The sequence below is a fragment of the Pongo abelii genome, chromosome 9 (genome assembly GCF_028885655.2).
Source record: "Pongo abelii isolate AG06213 chromosome 9, NHGRI_mPonAbe1-v2.0_pri, whole genome shotgun sequence".
In the NCBI taxonomy this organism is placed as follows: Eukaryota; Metazoa; Chordata; class Mammalia; order Primates; family Hominidae; genus Pongo; species Pongo abelii.
In genome coordinates, this window is record NC_071994.2 from 129265763 (window position 1) to 129287645 (window position 21883).

The window sequence follows — 21883 nt, forward strand, 5'->3', positions numbered from 1 at the left end:
TATATAATATACATAATAGATATATGGTAAATTAAGATGATATTATGTTATAGGTATATGAATTATATAATTATGTATTCTATATTTCCAGCATTCTTGCTTCATGTCTTGACACTGTTCAATATGTGTTAGAGGAAATAAAAAGATCTAATCAGTTATTTCTTGATTAATGGAACCAAGAAACAATATTGCATGGAGGTTTTAGGGTAGATGAGATTACTAGCAAAACTTCTTCATCTAGAATCATTCATTAGGTTAGAAATAGTACATAAACCTTAAAATATCATCATATTAAAATATCATCATGTTATTTTTCCTAGTCATTAAAAACATTACCATTCAACAATGTATACTAAAATTTCTTGAACAAAGAAAATGATTTTAAATATGGAATGCATCCCTCCCATTTCATTCATTTACTGGTCTCATTAAACAGAGAGGAGCTTTTCCATTCTGCTCCAACACAAGCCCATGGGGAAAATAATATTTGAGGAGTTAACTGAGAGAGGCCCAAGGTTTACCACCAAAAATGACCAAACAATGTATGACTTTAATACAATTAAAAAGGCAACTTGAAGCTGGGCACAGTGGCTCATGCCTGTAATCCCAGCACTTTGGGAGGATTAGGTGGTGGATCACTTGAGGTCAGGAGTTCAAGACCAGTCTGGCTAATATGGCAAAACCCCACCTCTACTAAAAATACAAAAAAATTAGCCAGGTGTGGTAGTGCATGCCTGCAATCCCAGCTACTTGGGAGGCTAAGGCACAAGAATTGCTGGAACCCGGGAGGCAGCAGTTGCAGTGAGATGAGATCACACCACTGTACTCTAGCCTGAGTAAGAGCAAAACCCTGTTTCAAAAAAAAAAAACAAAAAACTTGAAATGCAAACAATTGGCATAAATTATGCCAGAGACTCTGTTCAAACAGTTGTTTTTAATAAGAAACTGCTTTATTTGCTACATAAATGGTATTCCACTACCTTAGAGAGGGAAGGAATTTGTGTTTTAAAAGTGGTTATAGAGCTTTATTTTGAAGGGTTAAAACACTTGAATAAACATGTAAAGACATCATTGGGTTCCTAGAATTCCAATTTGGGGAGAAATTATACTTCATTCTCAGTGCTTTCCTAGGATTGGTAAATCCAGCATGACTGGGATCTCTCTGACAAACTCATCAGTCTGGAAGACTCTTGTTCTGTTTCCTGCCACTCTACAAATGGAAAAGGCAACGATATGTGTCATACAAAGAATGTTCAGGTGTGAGCAGAGAAAGATGATAAACGACAAGACATTACCTTTCGATACTTCACAAAGTAAGCATTGATGGGCAGCCCACCATCCTTGCCTGCCCTCCATACCAGGTTGTACGTGTCTGGTGTGTGCGTCTGTGGGGGGCTCAGTATAATGGGGGCGTCAGGAACAGAGATGCCGCTGGCATTTTTCTCTGGTGCTGATTCTACTGCACTGGGATGGACCTTCACTGGAAATGAGCTCAGTAACCCAGTTTCTGAACCATCTCTCTTATTTCTTTCATCATTCTGAGCAGCATCAGGAAGTGTGGCTGTCTCTGCTTTTGTATTTGTTTCAAAAGGAACTGCAGGGAGAGAGAGAGGAGACAGCTTGAAGAAACTCCTCATTTCAGTGTCTTCTACTCAGTTTGTGACGTGACTGCCCTCACTTATATTGTTAGCACAATTTGAGCCCTGGAAGTTAAAACGGGTAACACTGCCATTTATAATTCATGGAAACGTTTAACCTCTAATCGCAATCTTTTCTCATGGTGGAGCAAATGAATTGCTTGAAAAATTATATGATGCAATAGTTTAGCAGTTAAATGTTTTTATTTTTTCCTTGTTCTCTAAGAGTATTCTTTTTAGTAATAATCATTTGCTAGTTTAACCTCAGAAGATTCCAAGCTGGCCGGGCATGGTGGCTCACACCTGTAATCCCAGCACTTTGGGAGGCCAAGGTGGGTGGATCACCTGAGCCCACCAGTTCGAGACCAGCCTGAGCAACATGGTGAAACCCATCTCTACAAAAAACAACAAAATTAACCAGGCGTGGTGGCGCATACCTGTAGTCCCAGCTACTTGGGAGGCTGAGGTGGGAGGATCACTTGAGCCTGGGAAGGTTGAGGCTGCAGTGAGCCATGATCATGCCACTGCACTCCAGCCTGGGCAATAGGCCAGCTAACTTCTACCTGAGGGGATCCTGCAACTACACCTGTCTTAAAAAAATTTAAAAAAGACAAAACAAGCAGGCAGCCTTAACACTTACTACTAACAGCATACAGAATATATAGAGGAAGACAAAAATAATTTATTTTCACTGAAAAAATAAATAGGTTGCATACAGTCAAAGATAATTACTGAGCACATATTATGTGCCAAGCATTGTACTAGCTATCTTATAAACATAATCTCATTTAATTCTCCAAACATTCTTAGGTAGATGGTAATACTCCTATGTTATAGATGAAGAAATTAAGGTTCAGAGAGACTAAGTGAAGGCTGCCAGAAGAATGTTAATGGTGCTGCTGTGAAAAAAAAGTAATAAGAAAGAACAATTTACGAAAACAAATATACTGCCAGCACAATAAAACCTAAGGAGTGACAGCTTGGTTTCTCTAAAGTGCTATTAATACTGGCAACAGAAAATTCTATTTTTCACTCCTTTTGTGGAGGAAGAGTGCAGAGGAAACAACATACTACTTTTATTTCCAAAATGAAGTCAGATTCCTGGTAAAAGATGGGTGTGTTTTTGGGAGAAGGGCTGCACTGCAGTAGAGAACCAACAGAAAACAGGACTAACGGTGTAAGGTTAGTTCTCTGTTAGTTTAAAAGAGAGAAAGGGTGTCCCAGAAGCATCCTCCATCAGAGAAAACAAGAAGCTAGTGAGGAAATAATGTAGAAGAAAACCAGTTAAGTTCACTGACACAACTTCAAAATATTGCTCCTGGAACAGCAGTGTTTATCTAGTGAGTCAGACTGTGGACTGATGTTCAGGGTGTGATCTGGTGCCTGCTAATGCAGAGAGACGGACTCGGCAAGTGGAGGTAATTAACTGTGGCTTGAGGTAGTGGAGAAGGACCTTTTTATCATTAGAAGTTTAGTGGATCCACCGGGCAGCTTTCCACTGGGAAGTGGGATCTGGCTGTAAAAGAGTTTAAATGCCACATGCCTCATACAGAAGCATGAGAAAAACGTTATGCTGCAGCTTCTCCACGTCTGAGTATCAAAATTCCATTTCTGTGAGACTTAAGATGCAATGAGACCTCTCCAGAACTTTTATTAAAAGGGGGATTCAATTAACTTTCTTCTTCTGTTTCAATGATATAATCTGGGCACTTCGGAGATACGCTCAATACAACTGAAAAGACCTTACCAGTACTTCCCCAGTGTTTCTGCATGTATTATCTCAACTTAAGAACTCTATGAAATGGGTAACAGGTATCTAGCATCTTTTAAGGTGGAATGTTTTTCTGAATCGGAAAAGAGATTGATGCAACTATGGCAATGTAAATAAATTTAATGACTCTAAGTGGAAACTAATTAAATAGGGAGGGAGTACAACCATATCTGTGACCGCTGCTGCCAGCAACTCACAACCCAAACTATTTAGGAAACCCACACCAACTCCCACTATAGTTTTAAACAGTACCACACACTCTACAAATATTTGTACATCCAGGACCTCAAAAACCCAAGGTCTCTGGAAAAAACAAAAGGCTGGGGAGAGAGTTCTTTCTGCAACCTAGCTTGCTCTCCCCTTTACAGTACAGCAGTCGAAGTAAATGACTTGTCAGGATGCTAGAATTTCATAAGGCTCAGATTCCTATGCAAAGAAGTGAGTTGTTATGTATTGTTTTGAGTTTTAATAAACTCAGTTGGATCTTAATAATTATACTAGAAAATTTAAAAAAGACAATGTAGGACCTCTTTGGTAGAATATAGCTGATGGGGTTACCATACATAAAAGTAGTATTTATCAAGACATAAAATCCTGGAGCACAGGGGAATCTTAAAGATCTTCTAAAGTTAGTTCACATAACCTCAAAGGGCTTCCGATTTCTCATATTTAAGGTGAGGAAGTTAGACAAAATATCTAGTTCCATCAGCCATAACTATGACATCTGTCTCTCTACGCCCTGTATTCACATAATCCCTTCAGCTAAATTCTACCCAAGGAGCTCCTGCAACTACACCTGTCATGCAGTTAACAATTTCGAGCAGAGCCACTCTTATTTTTGCCTAGAGGAATAGAAATATAAACACACACACATATTCATTCATAGGTGCAAATTTATGTAACACTGGACTACTTTCTTCATTTAAGGATTCTCAATGTTTCTACAATCAGTAACTATTTCTTCCTTCCCTTAACGCTGCCACAAGAGATCACTATAATTTAACAATAATTAGACAGTAAAAATCATAACTTTATACTTAGTATCAGTGGAGGGCTTTCTATTGCCAGACACCATTCTAAGCACTTACTATGCATTAACTCCTTGGATTCTCACATCAACCCTATGAGTGGGGCACCTTCACTATACCTGTTACACAGATGAGGAAACAGAACAGAGAAGTGCAGTGATCTGCCCTCGGGTTACAAAGCTGCTAAGTGGCAGAGCCAGGATTCTGACACAGCTCACGTGCTCAGCCTCCACATGCACAAGAGGATAAGGGGAAGTCCCTGGTCTCCACTTCTCCGCCTCCAGCTTCATTCAGAGCAAGGGCATCCTTGTTCGCATGTGACAGGAAATCATATGTGCACATACAAATTCTTTTTTATTTCAACCATCACTCCTCTGCCAAGGACCCCCCGCTGGCCACTGCTCTGGCTAAGGGTGCCCACACACTGGTCGTGCGGTCCAGACTGTGGTGGATGGGCCATGGGAAAGAAACTGTGGGGACCAGACTGTGAACTCACTAAAGCAGGAAATGATGGATCCCCAGACCTGTCTAGAAGGAGGAACGTGGGCTCTGAGCTCAGCATAAGCACTGCTCCTCGACCCTATGGGCTCTTTGACCTGTGGGACCACGGTCCCAGGCAGAAGAGTGCCACGCTAAGCCCCTTAAAGCAGAGGCCAGGGTCAGAGACCTCAGTTACCCAAGACTAAAGGCAGTACTGCCTTTGATGCTGGGCCTCTCACAAGACAAATAAGGTGACAATCTATACCCAACTGACTAGTTGTTGGGGAAAGCTGCTCTAAATGCCTACTGATGGAAGGTCTGAATTTGAATTAAGTCAAGTTTGAGTCCACTTTCATGAATATTAATAGTCTATATACCAGTACATCAAAAATCATATATAGTTTTTAAGTCATCATCACAAAAAATCAGTACAATATGAAGAATTAATATTATGCATCCCATTAGAAAATAACTTTGGATAAGATACAGGGAATATATACATACATTAGAAAATAACTTTGGCTAAGACACAGGGAATATATACATACAGGTATTACTTAATAGTACCACAACTCCACATTCTCAACGAAGGCCAGTCTTTCAGACCCAATACTGTAGTTACCAAGGGCATAAAAAATGTCTGCAATATCATTTTCGGTAGCTTAGAAAACCAAAAGCATTAATCTCAAAGACAGGTTATATTCTGGGCCTGCTCCCAAATGAGAGCTTTCTATATTGCACCTACAATCTTAACAAACACAGCAGAAACAGAGACCAAAATTCATGTGATTCACATAAGACTAAATACCAAGAAATACAGTTCTACATTTCACTGTCATCAGGAAAAAATAGAGAGAGATTGCTGGATTCATTAAAATAACATATTTCAAATCACGTTATCTTCTCTTATAAAAGGAAATTACTCAACTAAAAATAAATAATAATGGCAACTCACCAACCATGAGAGATGCTTCTGCCTGTGTGGTACCATGTTCATTTGTAGCTTCGCAGATGTATTTCCCTGCATGTTCCTGAGTCACATCCTGAATATGGAGAGAGCTTGCACCAGCTTGGGACATGATGAAGTACACAGGCTCCAGGTTCAAGCCCTCAGGTCTTGATAACTGTGATTTTCGGGATTTCGATCTCAGGACTTGAGATGGATGGCTGGTTATCAATCCATGGCTGTCATACCAACGAATGACCGGAACCGGCAGCCCACTGGCATTGCAGGACAGAGTGACAAAGTCTCCGTCTGCCACCTTTGCACTTACTGGTGCCGTAATTATAACTGGCTTGAATCCACTGTCTATTAAAAAAGTAATTCACATATGAAAAATTAAGAACATTGGAGTATCTACGATGCAAAACAATTTCATCCTATCACGTAAATGTGGGAGTAATGATTAAAACCAAGATAGCTACCTCCTTGTTAGTTCCCTTCTCAACTTTTACCAAGTAAAACTGTCAATAAATGGTAGAGTTGTTTCATAGCTGTGGGCTCCTAAACATTTCCTACGTAAATTTCCTGTCCTTCAGAAAGAAAGGAATATATATAAAGTAATCTTTTGAGAGTTTTCTGAAGGTACACTACACATATTTGACCACTGCAGATATAGAACATAGGAGGTTGAAACCTCAGACCTTAACAGGAAAAATGTGTAAATAAGTATAAAAGTAGACAATTTTCCTTCAAGAAAATGGTCAATTTTGTGGGGTAGGGTGGGAAGGGAGGCAGGAATCTGATTATAAAAAGCCTGGGAGAAAAAAACCTGTTCTGAATAAAAGTTGATACTGATGATACCTGTATTTTTTTTCCCATAGGCATGAACAGCATTTTTGTTTCTAAATTAAAGTGGCACCGAATCTTTCCTTTTGGTCCTGGTATTCTCTGGAGGTATTTTGAAGAGAGCTTACAATGGAATATTGATCAAAGTAAATGACATTTTCTCTAGCATGTCTGTCTTTTTCTCCAGTCCTCCTTCCCATGTCTGACAAAACCAACCAACAACTGATATCGGATTTCTGGATTTTTGCCAAGCTACTGAGTGTAAAATGCTATCTCACTGATCAGAACATGCATTTTCCTGAGGTCTAATGAGGCTGAACATCTTTGCATGTGATTATGTGACATTATTAATTTTCCTCCTCTGTGAAATGCCTTTGTCAGTTTTTCAAGTGGGTCGTGAATCTTCTCTGCAGTGATTCGGAGTTCTCTGTATATACTAGATTCTGTTCCTTTGTTTAGGTATGTATGTGACTAGTATCTCCTTCCTAATGTACTGCTTTTATTTTCAGTTTTTAACAGTATCTATTAGGAAGATGTTTTCATTTCAATGTGGTCATCTTTTAAAATGAGCCTTTTAAAATGTCTTATTAAAAAGTTTTACCCACAGATCATACATCCTTCAATGTTTTCTTGCAAACTTTTTTCATCTTGTCTTTCATATTTAGATCTTTAATCCACTGAGAATGTATCTTTTATACAATGTGAGTAAGACACTGAGTTTCACTTTTACCTCCATGCTGATAACAATTATCCCACATCAAAATGCGAAATGGGTCTCCTCCCTGCTGATCTGCAATGCCGGCTCAGTCAAGCCCTTACATGCAAATGTCTTTTTGAAAGTCTCTGTCTTGTTCCAAGAGTCTATCTGTTTCTGTACCAATATAATATTTTCTTAATTACTACAGATATTTTAGATGTTTAAGGAAAGTCTCCCATGTTCTTTTTCTCCTTCCTTTAGAGTGTCTTTGCCATTCTTGGGCCTTGGGTTATGCATATAAATTTTAGAATCAGTTTGTCAAGGTCCTTAAAATATTATGATGGGATTTTAATTAGAATTGCATAAATCCACAGAAAATTTTTAGAAAGACCAGATAACTATATAATACTGATTACAATATATAATATTGAGGAACTGATATATCTTCCTATATAACTGGCTGTGCTTTACTGCTGTGATATAAAAAAGGTGGTTTTTAAATTATACTTTCTGTTTGTTGCTGGTATACAGAAAGGCAACTGATTTTTTTTTTTTTTAAGAGATGTAGTCTCACTCTGTCGCCCAGGCTGGAGTGCAGTGGTGCGATCTCAGCTCACTGCAATCTCCACCTCCCGGGTTCTAGAAATTCTCCTGCCTCAGCATCCTGAGTAGCTGGGACTACAGGTTCACCCCGCCATGCCTGGCTTTTTTTTTTTTTTTTTCTTTTTGTATTTTAGTAGAGACGGGGTTTCACCGTGTTGCCCAGGCTGGTCTTGAACTCCTGAGCTCAGGCAATCCACCCACCTCGACCTCCAAAAGTGCTAGGATTACAGGCGTGAGCCACCGCACCTGGCCAAGGCAACTGATTTTTGTTCACTGGTCTTCATCCATCCACCTTGCTAAATGCTATTATTTATCATAATAGGTCATAATAGGACATACAACAGCCATCATAATGGCCAGCAAACTATTTGGGATAGTCCATGTTAACAATCATATCCGGCTGCAAATGAACAACAATCTGGGGTCTTTCCTTCTTTCTCATGTCTTTCTGTGCTGCTTAGGGTCTCTAGTATAATGATGGTCAGAAGACATTTTCAAAGGGAGTGCTTCTTATATTTCACCATTAAATGCAATGTTTCCTGTAAGTCCTTGTTAGACACTCTTTATTGAGAAAGTTCAACGCTATTTCTACTTTACTAAGTGTCTAACATGGATACTTAAATACGTCCAGTGTTTTTCCATCTCTAGTGAGATAATCATATTGTTTTTCTCCTTTATTCAGTAAATAGGGTGAATGACACTCTACATTTTCAAGTGGATTCCTGGGATAACTGTTTGGAAATGACGTATTTTCTTTTTTACACTGTCCTGGCTTGCTAATATATTATTTAGGACTTTTACACCTATGCTCATAAATGAGATTGGCCTTTGATTTTCCTTTCTTGCACTATCTTATTGTGGTTCTGGAATCAAGACGGGAGAGTTTCCATCTTTTCCTCTTCTCTGGAACAGTCTGTATAATATTTGAAATGGTCTATCACTTTGAAGTTTGGTAGAACCTCCATAAAATCATCTGGCCCCTCATTTTCTTTGCAAGTTGTGACCACTAAGCAGCAACTTTTTAAAAAGGGATGAAAATACTTTTTATGTACCATATGAGAAGATATCCCAACATGTTAAGTAAAAAATTTATGGTAAAGAATGCTACCACTATTTAGGTAAAAAAAACCAAAAACAGATATTGTTATAAAATGCACACACACTCTCTCATGTTGTGTGAAACCACTTGTATGTGCACTACATACAAGGCTGCTCAAGAAACTGACAAAACTAATTATTTCTAAAGAGAGGAACTGACTGTCTAGGAAGAAGAGTAAGACAGAGATTGTACCATATAGATTTTTAAAGTATGCAGAATCTGTTGAAAATGTTTTAAAAACTTTTTTTAATGAGCTTGATTAAATAAGATTACTTCTTCATGGAAATGCCTACCTGTCACTAGCCAGGAACATGGAAAATGAACACCGTTCTTGTACGGTGCTAGGGTTATTTTCTTTTAGTAAAAATAATTTCATTTTTGACCACAACAAAAGCCCATCTGTAAAATAAAAGTTCTTATGACTGGCATGACCTAAAAGCCTACCATTTTCAATTTCAAGTCTTCCAGTAGAGTGCATAAATCCAATCCCATTATCTGCTACACACTGATACATCCCAACATCTTCCACGGTAACCCCACTGATTTTCAGTCCGTTTCCTGCAGTTAGATGTCGTGCGGAAGGATGAATAGGCTGTGCATTGTGAAACCAGGTACAGTTGGGGGCTGGGTTCCCACGAACGTCACAGGTAAAGTGTACTGTGGCACCCAGAGACGTTATCTGATCCTGTAGTCCTTTAGAAATGGAAGCATGTTCTGAAAATAAAACACACAAATTAAACTCTAGCCCTCAAAATGTACTTCTTAAATTATCACTCAAGTGATAAAAATCTCTCTACCAATAACCAGTTGAAACAAAGTTGCATTGTTTATTCACATTCTTCTGTCTTCTGTGGTAATCAAGAAAATTAGAAATGTTCCACTAATAGGATAAACCATATGTTACTAATAAGATATAGTCTCCTTTCATAGATTACTCCACCCACTTAACTCCCCACAACATATGCCAATACACACATATATACAAATAGTTTCTAATCCTGGGCTTCTCTTAGCATTTATTTCAGGTGATTAGTTTGAAATACAATTTCCCTGGATTTCACACTAAACAGGAGCCAAAACAGAAGAATGTTTTACTCAGAGGTTAAATTATTTTTATGGTCAATTCAACTTTGAGGTTAGATGTATAATAGGCAAAAACAAAAAAACTTCATTTAGGGATCCTTAAAGTCACTTATTACCCAAAAGTAAATCATTTATCAGAATTTGTAGCCTAAGTCTGAATTATGCACATTAATCCAGTCGTAATCACTGAATTCCAAAGCCCACTTGTCATACACTTATGTTAATTCCAGTGTTGCTACCCTATAGCAGGCCACGGTTATAAATATTATAAATACATGCAAAGAGTTTACAAAATTTTATTCACTATGAAACCACTTTCCACCTTTTTTTTTCATGAAAATCTGTTTCAATAAAGGAAAACATTTTCTGCAGCTACACGATAGTGAGGTAGGTAGCTGGTTAGAAACAAAGGAATAGCTTTGAAATAAAGTATACATAGAAATGTGGGTGGAAATAATTCAATTTTATCACCCAGGCATTGGTAAGAGCATCCAAAAAAAGAAAATTAAATTAAATAGATTGATTTCTTTTTGAGATGACATTTTCCTTTTTGAGACAGGGTCTGGCTCCGTCGCCCAGACTGGAGTGCGATGGCATGATCTCAGCTCACTGCAACTTCCACCTCTGGGGTTCAAACCACCCTCCCACCTCAGCCTCCCAAGTAGCTGGGATTACAAGCCTGTGCCACCACACCCAGCTAATTTTTGTATTTTTGGTAGAGATGGGGTTTCGCCATATTGCCCAAGATAGTTTTGGACTCCTGGGCTCAAGTATTCTGCCCTCCTCAGCCTCCCAAAGTGTGAGTTACCGTGCCTGGCCTGACATTTTCTCATCAGTACTCTGTCTTAGTTACTACTACTGGATACTACACACAGATATAGGCTAGATTCTTCCATTCTCCTGATTTCCAGTTTTTTCCTCCAGGTTACAAAGAAGGGAGAATAATCTCTCTATTGTACAACGAGGTTGGGGGTGAGGTTCCTAAGAATATTCCATGTGAAATGCTCTATGCCACCCAGAAAAATGGCCTAATTCAGTAGTCCATTATAAAAATGAAACTTGTTCTGGCTAGGGTATAGATATTTCTAGATATTCCCTATTTCAATTTCACAAGTAGATTTTTCCTTCAGATATCAGACCAGAAAAATGGCTTCATTTGAAAAAAATTAAAAACTAACATCTTACCAAGTACATTAACCATGTAAGTCACATATTTAACATCTCCAGACTTGTTTCCCGCCATGCAGGAATAGTTTCCGGAGTCCGCTGGGTCAATGCTATCTGTGGCAAGATGAGAATACAACCTTCTCCAGTTGCTTCCTGGTGCAATGTCCTGCCCGTCCTTTAGCCAATACACTTGAGGAGCCGGGACCCCACTCACCACACACTCCAAGGTTACGGGGCTACGAGAAAGAACAGCTAATGCCTGTGAATGGGTGGGGTGAAGAATGTGAAAATCATCTGAAGAAGGACCTGGAAAAGGAAAGGAGACGAGAGATTATTAGTAAGTCTTCACTTCTAATCTCTTGCTTAGCAAAGCTGTGGGCATCACCATTTTCCCAAGTATTCTTTATACTACAAGGTCCTATTTCGCAGTTGAATCCTTTTTAGTTGAGGATTAAAAGATTTTTGTGGTCCTTTAGGGCTACTTCTGAATTGGCAGTTCGGAAATGCAGAATTCCCAACAAGTTCAGAAGCCATGCCTCTACTATGCTCTAACTATTGGTGCTACCTCAACTCAACTGCCATAACCTAAAAATCAACAGTGATTTTCATTACATCTGAAAGAAAGAGGACAGACATATCTCTTTTTTGTTTTTTTCAAAATTCACAGACATCAATTTAATGACCACTACTATAAAGTTGTATCTCCTCTATTTCTTCTTGTTTGAACAAAGGGCAAAATTCTCCACATGTATTCACTCTGCCACCTTGGCCAAAATTCCCTTCTGTAAGTTACATTTTTAAAGCATGTACGGTACTCTTCTATAATGCATTAATGTATTCACTTTTTTTTTTTTTTAAGACACAGTCTCATTCTGTCACCCAGGCTGGAGTGCAGTGGCGCAATCTCAGCTCACTGCAACCTCTGCCTCCCACATTCAAGCGATTCTACTGCCTCAGCCTCCCAAGTAGCTGGGATTACAGGCACTTGCTGCCACACCCGGCTAATTTTTGTATTTTTAGTAGAGACAGAGTTTCGCCATGATGGTCAGGCTGGTCTCAAACTCCTGACCTCAGGTGATCCACCTGCCTCAGCCTCCCAAAGTGCTGAGACAGGGGTGACCCACCACACCCAGCCTGTATTTACTTTTTTGGTAAGGCTTTTTATGATAAACAAACAGGATTTGAAAAAAAATGAACTATCATTGCCCAACTTTTTATGAGGACTCTTCCTCTTCCAGTTACCATTATTCTCCCAAATACTTACGACTCACAAGGAGCTTTCGGCCAATAGGTTCAACTTTTAATTGATGTGTGACAGGATTATAAGCTGCACATTTGTATGATCCCTTGTCCTCTAAGGATACATTCAAAATCTGAAGATTTCCTGATGGAAGGATTAAGTAATTCTCTGAGGAAGGAAGGGAGTGCAATTAGGCCTCTCCCTTTATGAAGGACACCACAGCACAACTAAAACTCACAAAGGTTGATCATTATGCTTTATTCCATCTTATTTTATTTTATTTTAGAGATGGGGGGTCTCATTCTGTCACCTAGGCTGTAGTACAGTGGCATAAGTACGGCTCGCTACAGCCTGGAACTCCTGGACTCAATCGGTCCTGCCACCTAAGCCTCCCGAGTAGCTGGGACTACAGGTGCACGCCACCACACCCAGTTAATTTTTAAATTTTTTGTAGAGATGGGGTCTCACTATATTGCCCAGGCTAGTCTTGAACTCCTGGCTTCAAGTGATCTTCCTGCCTCAACTTCCCAAAGTGCTGGGATTACAGGCGTGAGCCACCAGCCAGCCTGCATTACATTTAGACATGAGATTAGTGGCAAAGAAGCAATCAAGGAAAATTTCTTAAATGAAGGAAAGGGAAAGTCAAGGCAGAATAGAAAAAAAAGTCAACAGAACTAGCATAGCAAATCAAACCCAGCAGAAGCATTTCAATGACAGTGAATCTCAAAGCACAAGAAACATGCTTCGACTTTGGCAAACCTCTACCTACAGCACTGGCCACATGGTGTTCCTGCACCGTCTAGTCATTCATTTTTTTTCCACAAATACATATTAAGGGGCTACTTTCTGCCAACAATGGCCAGACACAAGTGCTACGGCAAGGAAAAGAGCAGACAAAAACCCTGCATGCATGCAGCCGGCATTCCAGTAGGGGTATGTGTGGAGGTCAGAGGAAAAGACACACAATAATAAACTAACAGAAATATGAATAACACAGTATCAGGTGTGATCAATTCTATGAAGAAAAGCAAAACTAAATAAAGGGGCCAGAGAGCACCAGGTATATTATTTTAGATAGGACCATGAGGGCTATCTTTTCCAAGGAAGTGAAATCTGATGGGGGTCTGAAGGAACTGAGGGAGTGAGGCCTCAGGGTATGGGGCCGTAATTATTTATATATTGTAACCATTTGTTTTAGTCATCTCCACTCATGCCTTCTTGTATCCACAGTTCATCCCTAGCACACAGAGCTTAGAAGCAGCTTATTTAATGAACATTTGTTCTGTGTGTGCCACCACCAGCTTTTCACAAAAGGTCTCACCTGTGGAATGTTTCAGCCATTTTCCTCGGATTTTATAGCGCACCTCAGCTTTGGGGTTACTCTCTGGTACCCTGCAGCCAATGAAACCAGCACTTTTTTCTTCTGCTGTAATAACATGCTTTGTGGATGAACCAAAATCACCAAGAACTGAAATATATAAGGAAACATAAATAAATAAATAAATAAATGCAAATTTGAATTCTTTTTCCCAAAGGAAATTTAAAAATTAGAAACAACATCTGCAGCATGGCCTTTTGTGGCAGCTGACCCCAGTCCAAAGGGCTGCATGATCTTTTCATCTCAGAAAGCAGCTGGGGCAAGCTACTCTGGAGGCTGAGGTAGGAGGATCGCTTGAGCCCAGGAGGTTCAGGCTGCAGTGAGCCAAGATCGTGCCACTGCACTCCAGCCTGGGTAACAGAGTGAGACCCTGTCTCAAGAAAAAAAAAAAAAGAAAAAAAGAAAAGAAAAGAAAAAAGAAAGCAGCTGGGGCAGATATGCATGGTTGAGGGCTAAGACCTAAGTCATGGCACCCTTTTTCATAAGTCACTGCTTCTAGGGAATAAACATAAACTGCTCCTAAGACATCTAGAACTATAAAGCATAATTATTCCCATTCAGTCAAGATAAATCCTTTTCAATCCAGTGCCCCATCAAAACTCACTTTCCCTACGGATCTTTAATCTGTTTGTAGCTATTCACACTGCAATAAAATGATTTCTGGAATGAACCTAGGACATCAGAAAAATAAGGAAGGATATCATTATTTAGATTATCTGAATCTACTAACTTGGTTTCAATTCCTCTCAGTCTCAGTTCACTACGGATGGAGCCTGCGGGGGAACTCTACGATCTCCAGGGGTCAAAGCACTCAGCAGCCTGCCACGAGGAATTCAGCCCTCCAGTGTGTGGCTTACAGCTGTCCATGGGTCACAGCTCTACAAAAACATTTACTCTTCTCAGTTATGACAAACTCACTACTCCTGGGGAATCCAGATTTGTTCTGTAAATAGGGGTGCCCTTACAAAGACGTTTTCCATTACTGGAAGCTATCACCGTTTGAAAGGCAGATGGCTCCAACTTACTAAGAAAAACCACGCATTCCAGATTTTCCGTAAGTTCCATATTCAACATTCCTTTCTTTACAGTTACTTTTTTCCTACTTTTTAACCATGGCTTCAATTAAATACATTAAAATCACTCAGTAATCAAGGCAAATAAAACGATTAGATGTGAAAGAAAGACAAAGGACTCCAGGAAATAAGTAAGTGTCAGAGTAGACAACAGCTTTTGTTGTTAATGATATCAAGTACTCACAAAGAAATTGTTCAGAATTCACATTAGAAAAGTGTCCTTCCCTGGCAAAGCTGCAGAGATTATAAAGAAAAAAAAAACTGTCCTAACTGTGTAACTTTAAAAAAATCATTTCCATATCATTGTTACTGATGAGGACATGAGGCCAGGCTCACAGAGGTCTAAGTGCACTTGCACAAGTTATACTCACAGCAAGAGTCAAGGCTGAGATAAAAACTCCTATATGCTTTACACCAAAGCCCATGGTCTTTCCCCTCTTCAGAAATGCAAGCACTAACAGTAATTTCAAGAAAACCCATACCTAACAAGGACAAAATTAAACTCACCTGCTGCAGATACTGTCGCAGGGCCACTCACAATGGCACCGATGCTATTGTTGGCAAGGCACTGGTAGTAACCCAAGAGGGAGGAGTTGAGAGAAAGAATTGTCAAAGTCCCCTGATGAATCTTAATATGTTCCAGGTTTCCATCCAATTTTTTTCCATTATGCAACCATGAGATACGAGTGGTCACAGGTTTAGCAGAACAATGTAGTACTACAGGTCCACCAAGTTTCTGGACGGCAGAGAGTGGCTCAGAAGTAAAATAAGGTGCCAAGTCTACAAGGGAATATTCCCCATATGCAAAGAAAGCAAGGGAAATAAGAGGAGAGAGAAAGAAGTTTACATTAAACACATTTCATCTGTATCTTTATAACTAAAGGGAATCTCTTATTTTATATATGTTATGGTTCTTGATGCTTGTAAAAGTTCTAGCAAAATTCTTATAAGCCTATTTGTTGGAAGTAAAAAAGAGCAACATGTTAGCCTAGGACCTAACAATTAGGGTACAAAAGACAAGAATGCTGATGATATAAATCAGATACAATACCAATCCGATTAATAAGAAATAGCAAAGTGCAGCTGGCTGGGCCCTGGGGCCCCCGCCTATAATCCCAGCACTTTGGGAGGCCAAGGCGGGTGAATCCTTGAGCTCAGGAGATCAAGACCAACCTGGGCAACATGGCAAAACCCTGTCTCTACAAAAAATATAAAAATTAGCCAATGTGGTGGTGTACACCTGTAGTTCTAACTACTCCAGAGGCTGAGGTGGGAGGATTGCTTGAGCCGAGGAGGTGGAGGCTGCAGTGAGCTATGACTGCACCACTGCACTCCAGCCTGGGTGACAGCAGGAGATCCTGTCTCAAAAAAAAAAAAAAAAAGAAAGAAAGAAGGAAATGGCAAACACCTCTTTTAATAAAGTGACTTGGAAGAATTGGAAGTTAAGAACCTGAAAAAGTGAAGATGACTTTCCAAATAAAAATAATTCTCCCCTATTTCACCAACAGGATTTGATTTACGAGAGCAAGTTTTTCTACAAATGAGGGCTGTGGTACTTCCTTACTACTTCCCTTCAATATAAAATAATGTTTCAGTTTTAAGAAAACAGAAATAGAAAGTTACGAAGCCACAACTGAAATACAAAGGCTATCCTTTCTTAAACATAGGGCTTAGTGTTTTTATTTGGGATTTGAAATTGTTTCGTCTGTGATTTCTATTACTCCAGGAACATGGGAAGGCGGGGTGTTCTCGCACTAAAGTATGCATGCAGATCCTTCTGTTCCAACCCGAGAGTGGGAAGGGGGAAGAAATAGTTGTTAATTTGGTGGAATAAAACACTTAAGAGAAAAAAATCAATAAATTGCTGAATCTACTTCTATAGAATATTTACTCAGAAATGAAGTTAAGGGGAAGTATCTCTTTTGGCTGAATCTGGGGTGGTTGTTTAGCGAAACAGAAATAAAACCACAAAACCAGTTTTCCCCTTATTAAATTTAATACATCTATACAGTATTTTTAGCAGATATTAAAAATAAACAGTACTCAATGAATAAACATCACTGTATTTGTATCTACTTATATATTCATCTTTACACAAGTCTAAAATAAAAAGAAATGCACGTGAACCATGTCTTAGGCATGGGGCTTACATACACATTTAACAACAAACACATTTATGCTTCTCAGTAACCCAAAGAGGTAGACAACAAATCAGGCAAGGTCATAAGAGAAAGTGGCAGACCTGGGATTTGAACCAAGTTCTCTCACTCCCAATTGAACATAGTATCATGCTGACTCTAAAACTTCTCTTTGGTATATTTAGTCCGTGTTTTATTCCTGTTCTTTCCAAATTCAGAAATTAGTAACATATCCCCTTATTTTAAAAAAGCATGATTGGAAAATATGTATTTTTTAAAAAAAACAAAAGGGATAAATTACAAGGGTCAGGACAGGAAGGCCCGCTAATGCCCAAAGCACTACCAAGAGATCCTTAAATTGCTTAATTTATCCAGTTTTTAAATCACGTAGTTGGCTAAACCAATCTTAGAAACATCTTTAGATACCACCATTACCACAAAGCATTGAAGTACAAATTTATGTTTTATAGGATTAAGATGAGTAAAGGCCAAACCACCCCCTCCCCAATTCTTCTACTCTTACCTGAACTCACAGAAGAGCACAGAATTATAAGAGTAACATACAGCAGTGTACGTAAGGGTCCAAGATCCGGATGCATAGCGCCAGATTACAGAAGCAGGCAGGACAGGCTTCCAGAGCAAAACCCAGGCCTTGGTTCACTAAAAAAGAAAAAGGAAAGAAAATCTAAACCATTGAAATCTTTCGTCTGAGCAGCTGGAGTTGTGAGCATGATGGCGGACATCTCTTTTGAAAGCTCTGTGTAGAGTACATCAAATACTAGGCACTTAACGATCCAGATCTTCCCAATTCACAGACTGATCTCTAGACACTAGAGCTAGAAGTTTTGCTCATTCTTCCAAGGTCCTAGGATAAGTCTTACTACACAGAACTAATCACTCCGAATGAATACATTCAACTGCCTATAATGCATTTCTACTTACACATCTCACAAACATATAAAACTCAACGCAACCAACATGTATTCCTCCTCCACATCCCCTAAAATAGTAACTATAAGGAAAACAACAAAATAATGGCTAACATTTACGTAGTGCTTACTATGTGCCAGACACCATTTCGGTGCTTTAATACACGAATTTAATCTTCACAACAACCCTGTGAGATAGGTACTACTGGATTTTGTCCCTTTTTTCAGATGGAGGACTCCTGGCTCATGGATTGATCAAGCACAGAGAATATCAAGGTCAGGCCTGTGTTGGGATTGGGCTTGGCACTATTGTGAGAGTGGGATAAGCCAAGAAAAGGATAGTAATGGATGAAGCCAGAGAGGAAGGCTGGACCAGATCACATTCAGCTTTGAAGGCCATAGTAAAGATTGTGGGATTTATTCTAAACGCAAGAGCAAACCCTTAGAGGACAAAGAGAAGGGGAATGATGTAATTTTATTTATGCTTTAAAAAGATCACTGGCTGAAGTGGAAAAGGGAGACTAAGCAGGATATACTGTAACCACCCTGGAGACAGATGAGGACACAGTGGTTAGAGCAGTGAGTCAATCATGGAGGTGGAGAAAAGTAGTTGGATTCAGAATTTATTATAAAGGTCAACCCAATAGGACATGTCAAAGGCTTGGATATAGAGTGTGGGACAGAGGTGTGTGAAGGATAACTCTTGGGTTTTGGTGACACAAAATAAATAATAGCCCTGTTTACTGAAATGGGGAAGACTAGAGAAGGAGAGACAGAAGAGAGGGTTCATCACTGGTTCTGTTTTGGCCAAGGTAAGTCTAAGCTATCTATTAGACATCCAAGTACTACTGTCAAGTCAACAGTTGCATGTGTGAGTGTGGAGCTGTATGAAGAAGCCAGAGCTGGAAATGTAGATCTTAAATGTATGAACACTTTGGCACTAGATGAGCTCTCTCTGAGGAAAATATGTTTAGAGGACTGAGGAGAGAAGAAGAGATAAAACAGAAGAGCCTTGGACTACTCCAACCTTTAGAGACGGGAAGTAGCCAAGGACACGCAGCAGAGGTAGTTAATGAAATAGAAATCTATTTGTCCAGGGGGAACATAAGAAATATTTCTAGGCTGGGCACGGTGGCTCACATTTGTAATCCCAGCACTTTGGGAGGCTGAGAAAGGCGGATCACTTGAGGTCAGGAGTTTGAAACCAGCCTGGCCAACATGGTGAAACCCCGGTTCTACTAAAAATACAAAAATTAGCCGAGCCTGGTGGCATGCACCTGTAATCCCAGCTACTCGGGAGGCTGAGGCAGGACAATCGCTCAAACCTGGAAGGTGGAGGTTGCAGTGAGCCAAGATCGTGCCACTGCACTCCAGGCTGGGCAACAGAGCCAGACTCCATATCAAGAAAAAATAAAAATAAATTGAAAAGGTAAGAAAAAGAAATATTTCTAGAAGAAGAGTGTGATCTAGAAGAAGAGTGTGGCCATATCTGGAGAATGGCATGGACATTGTTAGTTTTACTAGTTTTATTTATCTTTTATATTGTCCATCTCTCCTACTTGAATATATGGTATACATTTTTTGTCTGTTACTTAGTTTTATGTATACATATTTAATTGCTCAATTCCCACCTCTTACGATAGTCTTAGCATATGATAAGCATTCAGTATTTGTTGCGTGAATGATTTTTGATAGAAATAGCAGACTGCCTCCAAAAAATATGTACTGATTTTGTTTCCACCAGCAATATATGATAATGATTTTTGCTCACATTCTTGCCAGTGCTGGGTTTTGTGAAACTTTTTTAGTTTTACCAAATGTGCTATACTGTCTCTATAGTAAAATACACACACACACACATGCACACACACACACACCACAAACAAACCATCCCTTGACTACCATTTGTCTTCAGCAATTCTCCCTGTTTTTCTGCTGCCTTTGTGTAGCAGAACCCTGGAAGGAACTGTCTGCGCCTGCTGTTTCCTGTCTTCCCATTCTACCGTGAGCCACCATCATGCTTTTGTCTTTTCTCCATTGAAACCACTCTTGTCAATATCACCAATGACCTTCAGTAGTCCTTTCTGATGGTGTCTTATCTTACTCTGCTTCTCATCGATGTTTGAGACAATATATTCTAGCTATATTGTTTATTCCTTCACTGACTTATTCATTCATATGTATAATTTTAAAAATCAACAAAAAATACAGTAAGTGCCTACTATATGCCAGGCACTATGTTAGACTAGGCTACTATGTCTGCGAAACCTGCCCCATGTTCCTGCTTAGCCAGGGCTAGACACTGGACCTGCGACTATAGAATACAACAAAATCTAATGACAGTGCTACATTAATGACATTTTAGAAATGAGAATTTTATGTGCATTTTCATTTATGCAAAGAAAGGTTAATGCTAACCATTAATAAAATTAGGTAGTAATACAGAGGAAGGCACCTTAAGTACAGCTTTTAATAAATCAAATAGTATCTCCCAGAATCTGCTCACCTTCTCTATGCCAAGTACTCTAAAATCTAAAAGGTGCAAACTCAAGTTTCTCTAGCTCATGGATGTCAGGTTATGAATCTGCTTTTCCAGTTTTTTCTTGCTGACCTCCTTTAAAAAGTGGGAGAGGGACTACTGGCAATGACTCATCGGCAGAAGAGTCCAGCTGTGTGAAAACTTTTTTGGTTTATTTGAATTTTCACTTGGTTCAAGGGTAAGAACTGACACACCACTGGAAAGCAGTCAAGGCAAAGTAAACATTCAAATAACTTGTTAACAGGAGACATTTTCCTGAGAGAATGAGGACAAGAAGGATTGTTTCTTCCTTTTGCCAAATCTTTCAGCTATTTATTTATTAAAAAGCAGTGAAACAAATTTCAGAGTCAACTTTAACCGTAGTGCATGACCTACTGAGTGACTTTATAGCTGTCCTTGAAAGTTTCACAGCTCATTACAGCTACCTAAATATTATCAACAGGAATCTTCTTTATTAAGTCTATCTTTCTATTGGGTTACTCTCTACATGCTCTCAGTTGATTTTGGAAGTTGGAAAGAACCTATGCCCAGAAAAGGCATTTACTAAACACTTGTTGGCTTGGTTTACATGTATCCAAGGCAAGCCTGCTCAGTTTGTTATAGAACTGTGATAATGACAACAAAGAGTTGGATTCTGCTGTTTTATGGAGTTGGGTAGCTCGACATTATAGTCAACAGCCAGTAACAGCACCCCAGGCCCAACCTCACAAATAAACATTACTGACCACACAAAGTTTAGATACGCATAAATTACAGTATATCCATTAGTACTACTGGAAAATCTTTCAATGGTACATCATTTTCAAAAGCAATATCTTTATCAAAAAAGAAATCCTTAATATTAGTGTTATGGTTATTTAACTAGTAAGTTATTAGAAAACCAAATATACAATTTATTCATGTGTGCATATATACATGCAAATACGTGTGTGTGTGTGTGTGTGTGTGTGTGTGTGTATTTAAGTTCCCCTACATTGCTCTGGTAAATAAACACAATTTTGTTTGACAAAGTTTACCATAACTAAACAAGGTTTCTGCCATCTTCTTATTCACAAGTCAGTGGCCTTAATGTATAAGTTATTTTTCTCACCTACAGAAATTGACCTTGGCAAGGGAGACAATAACCCTAATTTCCTCTACATAGTTGTTATCCCATCCTCCTCATCTTTTCTTTCAATCTGAAAATAATGACCAGCAGAGAAAAAAATCCATGATAAGGACAACCATCCTAC

At 39.1% G+C, this 21883-nt stretch overlaps 1 protein-coding gene across 9 annotated transcripts in view; it reads right to left on the minus strand.

The window, feature by feature from the left end:
- The window catches only part of CDON (cell adhesion associated, oncogene regulated), a 101909-nt gene that overhangs the window by 44965 nt on the left and 35061 nt on the right, over positions 1-21883 (minus strand). For 8 of the 9 annotated variants that reach the window (XM_024255004.3, XM_024255006.3, XM_054525397.2 and 5 more), the window contains exons 2-9: positions 17707-17843; positions 15553-15825; positions 13916-14062; positions 12619-12762; positions 11373-11660; positions 9549-9818; positions 5872-6225; positions 1296-1594 (exon numbers count right to left, since the gene is read on the minus strand). In XM_024255004.3, coding sequence (XP_024110772.1) covers positions 1296-1594; positions 5872-6225; positions 9549-9818; positions 11373-11660; positions 12619-12762; positions 13916-14062; positions 15553-15825; positions 17707-17782 — 1851 coding nt within the window. In that variant the 5' untranslated portion in view covers positions 17783-17843. The remainder of the gene's footprint in view (positions 1-1295; positions 1595-5871; positions 6226-9548; positions 9819-11372; positions 11661-12618; positions 12763-13915; positions 14063-15552; positions 15826-17706; positions 17844-21883) is intronic. The other variant, XM_054525399.2, reaches the window with a different exon arrangement.